The 12575-nt window shown below is 38.7% G+C and overlaps 1 protein-coding gene across 1 annotated transcript in view; it reads left to right on the top strand.

Annotated features, from left to right (window-relative positions):
- The window catches only part of RTN1 (reticulon 1), a 116116-nt gene that overhangs the window by 65330 nt on the left and 38211 nt on the right, over positions 1-12575 (top strand). Inside the window, exons 2-3 of the mRNA XM_015823822.1 lie at positions 2353-3042; positions 4583-5383. Coding sequence (XP_015679308.1) covers positions 2353-3042; positions 4583-5383 — 1491 coding nt within the window. The remainder of the gene's footprint in view (positions 1-2352; positions 3043-4582; positions 5384-12575) is intronic.

Raw genomic sequence — 12575 nt, forward strand, 5'->3', positions numbered from 1 at the left:
TGTGTTTCCTGATCTAAAGCAAGGCCCGTTGGTTTAGGCCAACGTACATCACCAGTCCATTCCTCTGGAGAGGAATAAGTTCATCCTGCAGGCGCAGGATCCCGGGATTTTGCGATCCCACAGTTCAGTATTGCTGGAGAAGGCTGTACATGTTCCACATATTTGTTACAATAACTTAACTTTCAACATAGCATTTCACAAAATGCTTCATAACGGCCTTTCAAACTAGTTAAATGTGGACAATAGCATTGTGATTAAGTTTATCCCTTTTCTAGATTGGCAGACCTTTCAGGCACTCATTCATGCCCAGTAGCTTCACTCATTTCACAGAATAAAATCCTTTAGGCTGATTGGTGACATTTCTTGTTTAATTGTCTTGGAATAGGCTCATGAATTTCATTCAGAGAGCTAAGGCACTACTTTTCGATTTTCTCTCAGATCTGTATGAAGTTTATTGCAGAGAATTATCGACTCCTGCTGATTCAGGATAGCATAAACTACCAATCTAACTGCTGTACTGTTATTTGCCCAAAGGGATGCAGAACATTTTGCAACCCAGAAGCTTTAAGTATTTGCATTTTTGTTGAAATAGGCTAGTGTGCTCCCCTTTCCCACCCAGCACTCTTTTTCTCAAATAGCCAAAAGTTTCTTGGGAAGATTATGTCTTGCTGTTTGTTTCCAGCTTCAAATAATCAGAACTTTGTTACTGTGGACCATGCTTTGCATACAGTAATCTTTCTTTCTGTTATATTGTTACCTTTAACTCTGAATTATGTACTATTTTAATTTCACCACGTTTCTCTGCAGCAACAGCCACAAGTCCCCCAGTAAGGTTCATGGCTTAGTGGTATATAATGGACCTCAGTCTCCCACCTCCTGGTCCGAATTAGCTGCTATACTAAATTGGCTTCTTACTTCAGTACAAGCTGAGTGAGATGAAGCTGGGAGGGAGCACATTCAGTCTATTCCCATTGTCACTGATATCTGTTGCATAGCTCTTAACAGTTGGAAATGTTTATGGGTAGTAGCCATTCCTTTCCTAGAAACGGATAGGTAATGTTGAGGTATAGCTGAAGGAATGGCAAGTGAAGGGAGAGCCTTCAGGAGAATAGTTAAAATTTATGATTATATTGTTTGAAAAAAATTAGGCCTACTGGATGATGGTTGCACATAAAGACAATTGGCTGCCTTTGTTTCTATCCTAGTTCTGTGAGAAACCTCTATAGCCCCAGCACTGTATTGAACTAGTTATCAAATGTTTTGCAAAGCTTTGTCTCATGCAAGTGATACTGCATCCAGGAGGGAATCCATATTTTGTTAAACACTATCTGCAAGAATCAAAATTCTATGGCATATAGAAGGAAAGAGAGTAACTCATATGAACTACCATGTAACAATGAATAAAGATTTCACCTTTAGCTTTATGAGAGTTACTGGGTTAAATTCTTGCAAATATTACTCTCAATATAATGCATTCAATCTGTTGTGTTTTAGTGATTGATTATTGTAATTATTAGTAGCTGATTAGTATTAGTGCTCCTTTTTATTCTCTTTCTCCCATGGTTTGCACGCAAGGAAACCCAAACAAGCAAGCAAAGATTATACTGATTAGGGACTGGAAGTTTCCATCAGTTCCAAAGAAGTTTCAAAAGAATTAGATGGTAGAGTGCAACTAGTCCAGTTAAGTACCTTCTTCAAAAAAGAGTTCCACTCTGAAGGAAAATTGGCTCTCTCCTGGTATTGGAATAAGATGAGCCCCTTAGTAATCAAATAATATAATGATTGTTGCAGATATTTTACATTTATTCTTATACCTTGTTTTTCTCCGGGCAAGGGTTTTCTATTCTGAAAGAAATGTGCCCCCCCCCCCGGAATATTGGTATAGCAGTAGGCTTGAAAGTTTGAATAAATGAGTCAAAATAAATGCTAGAAATTTATTTTATTTTCTTCTTTTCTTTCCCCCTATGGTACTTATGCAAAGTTCTGATTGGCTGATAGTTACTTTCAGGCTTTATATTTGCAAACATGCCCGTGAATCTATGATCCTTGCATCCTGATGATCAAAATAGTCAGAATACCTTGGATCAGTTTCAGATGTGTTTTAAAATAAAATTAGAGATGTTGAAAAGCAGAGAGCTGTTTGTCTGAAAGTACCTTAGATAAACTGGCTGAAGATTGTAGTGTGTTTATTCACACTCATTCACTAATACTTAAACATAGTTTTGTAACTACACCAAACTCAAACAAAATGCTTGTAGACAAAGCCACCTACCGCCATGTGATGATATGGATGTTTTTCATATGATAGTATTTTCCTTTGGATTAAATTTTATTTCTTTTATCTTTTTTTAGGAGGATTGGCTTCCTCTCACTTCTATGATTATGGTAGTTCCAAGACATCAGACAGAAGCAATGGCTCCCTCTACACCTCTCTGTTTTCTGATGAACTCTATACAGCACCTCAAGATTCCTCTTATTTCACCGGAAATCTTTCCAGGGAGGACAGTCATGTTACCCCTTCAGAGAGCACTGAGGGAATTCATGCCCAAGGTGGGCTGTTTAGCTCTGATTCAGGAATAGAGATGACCCCAGCAGAATCCACTGATGTCAACAAGATTTTAGCTGATCCAGTGGAACAGATGAAATCGGAATCCTACAAGTACATGGACATCAGTAGATCAGAAGAGATTAAATACCAAGAGAGCTGTGACACAGTCAAGGAAGATGTGAGTCCTTTCAGCTTGATTAATAAAGGCATGGAGGACAAGATTGGAGCAAAAGGGACATCATTTGGTGAAAAACATGAGACTAAAGAGGGCTCGTCTTTTCTACTGGACCACCAGTATAGCCCCTCAGAAACATCACAAGTCAAGATTACACTGACAGAGATAGAAACTATGGAGGTGCCTGTATCAAAGGAGAAAACTCCTGAAAAACAAGAAGCTGGTCTCAAACCAAGCCATGAAATAGTTCCTACAGTGACAGTATCTGAGCCAGAAGATGACAGCCCAGGCTCAATTACACCACCTTCTTCAGGAACAGGTAAAAAATTATTACATAGCAAAGTACAATCAAAAATAATTTAGGGGGATGAGGAAGATTTGCAGATAACATACACTAAAAAACCCTCCCTTTTTACAACCCTTAATTTGGGGTAGAGTCAGGCTGACTGGATGGAATTGAGCATTTACTGGCCAGATGCCCTTCTTGATGCCACACAAAGTTCTCAGCAGATATTTTTTCTTTGTGCCCTTCAGATAACATACACTAATAACTGCAATTAAACTTTCCCCAATAAGAGTACTTTACAGGTGGATGGAATGTAACTCCTAAATTCTTAGTTATGGCCATGTTGGTTGGAGAATTCTAGGTATTGAAGACACACATCTGGGGGTTACCGAAATAATTCATAAATTATACATTGCTCCCTATGACATAGAGAAACCTCAATCCACAGCAACACCCACCATTTTGTGCATCCTGCAGATGCCCTGGGTAGTATAGGGGAAAGGATGGTTGGAAACCCACAACCACTTCCTTCCATTAAAGTACCCAATGTTATATTCTGTGAGGGCTACATTGCCATAGTACAATAAAGATAGGTAGTACTGGCGGTGCTTTTAGTATCTAAATCTTTTTCTCTGAATTTAAGGGCATTGTTATGTAGAAAAGCTCTATGCCAGGGATATTCAACCTTGGCAACTTTAAGACTTGGGGACTTCAACTCCCAGAATTCCCCAGCTGGCCAGCTTTAACTCTGGCTTATTAAGCAGCAGTGGAGATCTTTTTCTCCACTGGTTTGAAAAGATGGTGCAGCTCCAGAAATCTTTAAAAGGGGAAGTAAAATTAAAACCAAAATCTGTCTCAAGGGAAGATTCCAAGCACATCTAATGATGGGTTGTGGAATTGTTTTGTCCCCTTTGGCCATTTAGATCCATGGACAATTTTTTCCTACAAAAGTTAGCCATCCTTATATAGCTTTAGGAAACAAGAAAGGGGAAGTAATTGGCAACTGCCCACAAAGTTGATACATTTATTTCATGGAATATGAAATATTCACTTATATACAATATCACACTAAGCACCAAATCCTATACTCAAGAAAAAGAGAGATATGTTTTGTTATGTATCACATACACAAATCACAGTCCCATTTTACACCAGCCCTCCCCACCTTAAAAGCTTTTATGAGTCATGCCACCTGTACTCTGTTTTCAGCAATATGTTTTCACACATTAAAACACCTACTTTTATATTTTGTACGAACCATGTATTTTTTAAAACTTCTTTATTACTTGCAAATTGTTAGCAGTAAAGTCATGTCTTCTTATGAGGAGAAACTTCAGCACCAGACATGAAAAATCTAGAAATAATACAGAAAGCCCATTGTGTTTGCTTTAGAGCTTGAAGGTTGGGAGGTACTGTACATGCATAAGTACATTATGTGATTGCTTCCTGAAGAGATAAAATTGGATTTTTGCTAACCAGAATTGTTATCCTTCTCTTTCCCTCATTTTTTTGTTTCTCTTTCATTACGTTCATTCTTCTTTCCTAACTTTGAACATTCTCCTTGAAATTCCAGAACCATCTGGTTCTGAGTCTCAAGGTAAGGGCAGCCTTTCTGAAGATGAACTTATTAATGCCATTAAAGAAGCAAAGGGCTTCCCATTTAAGCATCCTGAAGGCCATGGACCACAAACTGTTGTACCAGAAAAACAAGATAAGAAAAACAAGTTGACAGAATTTCCAGCAGGAAGTGCTCCCTTGGATAATGAAGCAAGCAGTGCTGAATCTGGTGATTCTGAAATAGAATTGGTGTCAGAAGACCCCCTAGCTGCCGAAGAAGTTCTCCATTCCAACTACATGACCTTCAGTCATGGTGGAGGTCCTCCACCTTCCCCAGCCTCTCCTTCAATACAGTATAGCATCCTGAGGGAAGAACGTGAAGCTGAACTGGACAGTGAGCTCATAATTGAATCATGTGATGCTTCGTCAGCCTCTGAGGAGAGCCCTAAGCGGGAGCATGACTCTCCCTTAATGAAACCAATTATTATGGACATTATCCAAGAAGAAAATCACACTAGGAATGAAGGCACCAGGGCTTCGGATTACAATTTAAGTGGCTCCAAGGAAAGCAGAATGAACAGGGAAAATCTAGCAGATTCAGCCTCCTACTTGAAGTGTTCCTTTCCCACATCTAAAGTGCATGTTGATACCATGTCTTCATCTACCATCAGTAGTGAAGATATAAAGGACAAAGTAGCTCAGAAGAAATCAGTTGAAGTGGCAGCGACTGCTTCTGGAAACAAATCACCATCCAAGGATTCATTGACAAGAAGCCCCTGGCCTTCACCACCACTGCCATTTTTAAATAAGCAAAAAGGTAATGCTGTCTAATTTTACTGCCAAAAATATGGGCACTTGGTTATCTATGAGAATAGATGATGAAAACACTGCTGATCTGGAAGAATCAGGAACAGCAAGGGTCTGCCTCCTCATAGATAGGATTTCAAAGTAAACCATTTATCGGGGGTGGGGAGCAGGAATATTGTTAAGAGTTGATTAAGACATGGGGTGAATATTGAAAATGGCTATTTGTGATGCAGTTGTTGCACAAGTTCAATTTATTGTGGCTTTGGTAACATGAAACATTACAATAACAGTTTGGTTTTATGCAAGTGAAAATATCTTCAGTCACCACATTTGCAAGAAACTCACTTTCAGAAAATTAATGTTATTGGGGAACTTAATATGCAACAGAATGATTATCTCCACTAATTAAAAATTCAATTCACATCTTATTTTGCCCCTCTCTCTCCATTAGTTAGTTCAAGGAGATTTACTGTTTGTTTAAAAGTTAGGTATTTGAAGAGGTTTAATAATTTAAATATATTGAATAGAAAAAAAAATACAATGTAAAGAAGGGATAGAAGAATGAACAACCTTATTACAGAGAGAAAGAGAGAGAGTAATTATCTTTAATCAGCATTCCTAATGGCCAATAAAAATAAACATTTAAGCATTCAAGTTTTTGTATAAAAGAGATAGATTGAATTATATTTTATTTAGATCTGGACCATAGAACAGACCCATCTAGGACTATAACAGTGGAATATAGGTAACACACGTAGATGATGTAGACCAGAGGTCCCCAACCCCCGGGCTGCAGCTAGTTTGGAACCGGGACGCATAAGCGGTGGGCAAGAGCATGAAGCTTGACTTACATGAGCAGCGGGCACCGGCGGTCACATGCAAAGCTTGACTCCCATGAGTGGCGGGCAACTTGCACTTGTGTATGAACCTCCATTTTTTGTGAGCAGCAGGTGCATGCCCCTGCCGCTCACAAAAATGGAGCTGTGCACGCTCACGCTCACACACCTACCACTCACACAGAACCATCCCCTCTCCTGCACCACGCCAGGCCACCAAGCCAGAAAGGTTGGGGACTGCTGATGTAGACCCTTATATCAATTACTGGATTTTACTTGAGAAATACACATTCAATCTGCATAATTCAAAAGTTTCATGCATTATGGGAGACGTCAAAGAAGCGAGAGCACAAAGTGATTTATACAGCAAAGAATGGGGGGAAACAAGATTGTGGTACATCCTAATACCTCTCTCAATGGAAAAGAAGGCAAAAAAAGTTTTTCCCACCAGTCCCCATGAACTCTACTTGCTAAATTCAAGATAAGGCTACCTTTATAAAAAAAATAAATGTTCCTGTACTCACACAAAAGGAATGTGAGGGAAGATTGAATGTTAATGTATGGCAAGCACAATGAACAGCTGTGTTTTCAGATTTTTTTTAATGAAGAGGATCAGAGGCAGGTAATTTGAGAAAAATGTCTACAGGTGATTATATTAAATTTCCATATTGCTTCATCTTCATCTGTTGCATTGTAAATGGATATAGAATCCATCATGTTAAATTTACATCCATGAGCACCTACTTTCACTTCTCAGGCTCCAAAGTGGCAGCATGATATATGTGCTTAAATTATTTGTAAATCAGGTGTACACAGTAAATGAAAAATTACAGAGATGACTTCTGAAAAGATCCCAAATGATCAAGTTTGTAGAGACTAACATAAAATGCTATGAGACTGGGTTTGATGTAATGGTTAAGGCATTAGGGTCCAAATCAGGAGATTGTGGGTTCTAGTTCTACCTTAGTCATGAAGCCAACTGGGTGACCTTGGACCAGTCATACACTCACTCATCCCTAGAAAGAAGGAGACAATGGCAAATTACTTTTGAACATTTTATCAGGAAATCTGCAGGAAATTGTCTAGGTAGTTGCCAGAAGTTAATGGTGACTTGAAAGTACCCACTATTCCAAACTGTTTGTCTTCATACGAATGCCTCTTGTATCATCTCCGCCCCCCCCCCCCCAAAAAAAAGGAAAGCAGGCCAGACTTGATAAGTGCTTTGATGGGAGACCAGCAGAATTTGCTATAGTTGTAGGTTAATTGAAAGCCTAGCAAAAACAATGAGAAAGCATTTCCATGTTGTTCCAATCTCCATATGAGGTCAAAATTAATTCCAGAGTGATTTTACTTATCTGAATACCCTGTTTGTTATTATTTTTGCTGATACATATCCTAGAATGGAGGGAAGGCACTTCCAGAAAGGAGCCTCTACTGGCATTAACAGAGACATATTGTGGAACCACCGTATTTTGTCATTTCCTTCTTAATTTTATCTGGAAAACAAATGATAGAAGAAACTGTGGGGAAAGACAAGGATTCAGATGGAAGGCTAAGTTCTCAGGACACCATAAAATAAATGTATTTATTTGTTTCATTTACTATATATGGCTGCCCATCTCACAAAAGCAACTCTGGATAGCTTACAATTAGAAGAATAAAAAATAAAGCATAACAAATTCCCATAACAGAATAACAGGTAATCCATTGCATATTCCATTCAAGATCTTTCATTTCTGAATGTACTTATCCCACCCTCTGGCCCAATAGGGAAGAACCCTGGTCCTAATGGAAGGCCACTCAGGTCAGGACCATCTGAATATCAGAGGGAATGTTATTCGCTAGGGCAGCTGCCATGATAGAAAAAATGTGCCTCCTAGATGACCCCTGTTCACATTTTATAGAAGGGACCCAGAGCAAGCTCACTCTGCCAGATCTAATGGGACAAGTAGAGATTAATGGAAACATTCCTGCAAATAAATTAGTCCTGTACTATGAAGGGGTTTATAAATGGTAGCACCTTGAACTAAACTTGGAAGTTTAAAGGAAATCAGGGCAGCTTGCTTACTTGTAATAATGTTCATCAATAAGTATGTGCCACAGCATTCTGGATCAATTGCTGCTTCCAAGTAGTTTCCATGTATGGTGTGACCAAGACATGAATGACCATGACCACGTCTCCTGATTCAGGAAATGACACATTTGGTACATAAGACTGTCCTAGCCAGAACTGTCACCTGTTTTTCCAGCAGAAGCCAAGAGGACCCACAATTGTATGCCAGTTCTGTCTGAGTGAATGCAATTTAGGAGTGGCTCCTAAATCTGGAGACCATAAGCCTAGAGCCACGTGATTTTACTTGGATTCAGCCAATCCCTGTTCTTCCCTGTCTGCACCTTCATAACTTCTAGGTACTGGAAAGAACCAAGATAGCATTACTTGATCAGCATAGAATGGAGATGAATAATTGGGTAATATCAATATTGATGATACTTGACCAGGGGTTTCCTCACCCCAGCAGTTTCATGTTGTTGTTAAATAGGAATGGAGAGAGAATAGAGCCCTGAGGTATGGATTTGGAGCTAGATCTGTCTAACTGTATCAATCAAATGAATTGCCACCATGATTCAGGGGATAGTTCCAAGGACAAACAAACAAGCAAGCCATCGGTAATAGAAAATAATAAATGAAGTCCTTTGGGAAATCTAACATATTTTCCAGAGCTTTCCCTGATGTTTGGCAAGATTTCCTTTGTACGCTTATTTTGAAATGTAGCCAAGATATAATCTAACCTGTGTCTTCATAGAAAAAATATCTGTTGGAAACTCTTACCAATAATTACTGCTTAATGTTGTTCATTAGTCAGAATATAATAATTGCTATAATTTCTTCCTTTTAAAAAATCCTATATTTTCTCTGATGAGAAATGTGAAGTAATCATGGCTCTTCTCCAGTTTGTCATGGTGTACTACCTTGGCAATAATGCCTATAATTCTTTGATAGTAATCAGCCATGACAAAGTGACAGAAAAACAATTACTGTAACTCAAAATTAATTATTTTCCACAGATAATATAAATGACAAATTATGGTGTTTTCACAACGCAGGCAGAAAGGTTGTTATCCTATTACTGGTTAATATAGAGATTTTCAAACAGAAATTCACTACTGCTGCTGATAAAGCAATTAAATGAGATACCTGATGGCTTTTGGGGTGCAGCTCTGCAGATAACCAGCTATGAAGACCTGTTTGTGAAGTAGAACTACAGGGATTAGAGGAGATTGTTTCTAGTGAACCAGCCTCCCTGCTGCCTAGTAACCTCCTTATCTTCTCTATTGAATCTGTGGCTGGTACTGAGTACTTATGCTACAGTCTGCATCCATCTTGGACCTCCTTGATCTTTCAGTAGCTCTCAGTACCATAACTTGTGGCATTCTTCTGGTCTGGTTCAGGGAATTAAGAACAAGAGGCACAGTACTGTGTTGATTCTCCTACTTTTTCTATGGCTGGTTCCAGTGAGCTTTGGTAACGGGAGAGATCAAACCCAAGGCCCTACATCCTCTACTGTCTCTAGGAAGCTACTGAATGAGATTATCCATTGACATACTATGAGGTATAATCAGTATTCTGATGATACCCAAATGTACACCTTTGCCTTGAGTTAACCAAAGGATGCCACCAAGGTTCTTTCCCATCTCAACCCCGACAAGGCCAAATGGTTATGGATTTTAAACTTTTGGACCAGGAGTCTTTCTATCCTTAACTGAGTTGCCCGCCCCTATGCAAAGTTAGAGTGAAAACTAGAGACACTCTTAGACTCATGGCTCTTGCTCAGGAAGCAGGTAGCTGCCATGGCTAGGAAGACCTTCAGACAGGTACATCTTGCATGCTAATTATATTTATTTTTTAATTGGGGGGGGAGCTCTACTTACAATAATTCATGCCTTAATGACCTCCCATTTAGATTACTCTAATGCTCATTGCCTAGAATTATGCTTGAAGGGGGTTCAGGAATTGCAACCAGAATGCAGCAGCATAGCAGTTTTGGGCCTTTCAAAATAGATTCCTTATAACGCCATTCCTCTATGAGCTTTGCTGGCTTCACTACACAGTTCAAAATGATGGTTTATCGTCTGTAAAGTCTCATATGTATAAGTCCCACATAACAATATTAGATGTTGTTCCAATCACCACTTTAAACCTGTTCTTTGAAAGTCAAGATTTTGGTAAGATGAACAACATTATTAGCCAAGTGATGGGAAATTAGTATTAATATTATGGTTAATTGCACAGTAAATCAGATGTTGGCATTTTTGTCTATTTATTCAGTCCTTCCTATGGACCCGAGATAGGCAGTTTTTGTTGTTTGATGGTGTTGAAGAATGTATGCTGTTTCAAGTAAAGCTGCCTTTACATTCGACCCATAGTGATTTTATCAATGTCAATAGTATTCAAGTGATATTCCATATGTTTTGAGATTGCACCCAAGGCATTATTACTAATGATACTATCTTTGCTTTCTTTTGCCATAGGTGTTCTATTTATATTTGCAAGTCTTTGTATTTTGTGATTTTCTCCAGTTCTTTCTCTTCTCTTCTGTCTGCAGTTATTGCCACATTTACTATCTAGACTTTTTGTCTTTCTTAGCAACAATGGTTAAGTCTGGTGTGTTATGTGGCAGGTGCATGTCTGTTTAAATTCTAAAGTTCCAGAGCACTTTACTTTTACTTTTCTATTACCTGTCTATTTTATGACTCCATCAGTTTTTGCTTGCAGGCAAATGGTATTTCTTGCAAATCTTCCAATGCACCATTGTTGCTATTTTGTCATACTGTTTATAGTCAGTCTATGCAATCTTCTTCAATCTGTGCATTTCAATTCCATTAGTGTTCATGGTTTTACCCTGATTTATTGCTACTGTAACATATTTCTCTAAGCCAAATTCCATTGCTACATCGGTGCTAAAAATTCTTATGGTATTTGTTAATGACTGGATTTTGATTTCCAATTTTCCATAAAGCTTCCGAACATCCATATAAAGCAAATGTGAGATTTTATTAGCATTTTTTGCCGTTATGTTGCCAAAATTGCTTTCTTCAAAATTACTGAAAGTAGGAAGATAGATATGACAAATAATAAGGGTGATAATGACTCACTATAGAAGATGCCTTTCTTAATATTCACAAGCCCATATTTTTCATTTCCACCAATTCTTCCACTAATTCATTATTTTTCTACAAACGTTCTAATATTTTTACTGATTCCAGTTGTTTCCATACATTTGATGATCCGTCTTTGTGGTAATAAATCAAATCAAACATTCATAAGAACTGGCAATCAAACCTCAATAGCAATGTATTGAGGAAATATATAAACAAGAAAATTCTAGATTCCTTCAAGGAGGATCAGAAATCACCCTGATTAGATTAAAAACCAGATTTTTAAAGCTCTTCTAAAGGACATCAGAAACTGGGCCAAATGGATATTGAAGGGGATGGAATTCCAAGGTGTATCAAAAATAGATCAGCCAGAAAAATGGCAAGAAAATGGTAAGTGAGCACCTGTCCAGCCTAGACGAGTTGAAATCGCCAGGACCAGATGGATTACACCCCAAGGTTCTCAAGGAACTGGCAAATGTGATCTCTGAACCACTGAACTATATTTTTCAACTATATTTTCAAAGATCCTGGAGCACAGGGGAACTACCAGAGGACTGGAAAAGAGCTGATGTAGTTCCCATCCTCAAAAAAGGAAAAAAAATGGACCCAGGAAATTACAGACCTATCAGCCTGACCTCAATACCTGGGAAGATCCTGGAAAAGACAATCAAACAACGAATCAATGAACACCTAGAGGCAAACAAAGTCATTACTAAAAGCCAACATGGGTTTGTCAAAAATAGATCATGCCAGACAAATCTTATTGCATTCTTTGACCAAGTGACAAAATTAGTGGATGACAGGAATGCTGTGGACATAATTTACTTGGACTTCAGTAAGGCATTTGATAAAGTAGATCACAACCTACTACTTGACGAGATAGAAAAATGTGGTGTAGACAGCATCACTACCAGATGGATCCGTAGCTGGCTGACTGGCCATACTCAGCGAGTAGTCCTCAATGGAACCGCATCTACATGGAGGGAAGTGTGTAGTGGGGTGCCCCAGGACTCTGTTCTGGGCCCAGTGCTCTTCAACATCTTCATCAACGATTTGGACGAGGGGATAGATGGGGAACTCATCAAATTTGCAGACGACACCAAGCTGGCAGGAATAGCCAACACTCCAGAAGACAGGCTTAAGATACAGAAGGATCTGGACAGACTTGAACACTGGGCACTATCTAACAAAATGAAATTCAATGGTGAA

This window comes from Protobothrops mucrosquamatus, unplaced genomic scaffold (genome assembly GCF_001527695.2).
Source record: "Protobothrops mucrosquamatus isolate PMUCROS unplaced genomic scaffold, P.Mucros_1.0 scaffold2004, whole genome shotgun sequence".
NCBI lineage: Eukaryota > Metazoa > Chordata > Lepidosauria > Squamata > Viperidae > Protobothrops > Protobothrops mucrosquamatus.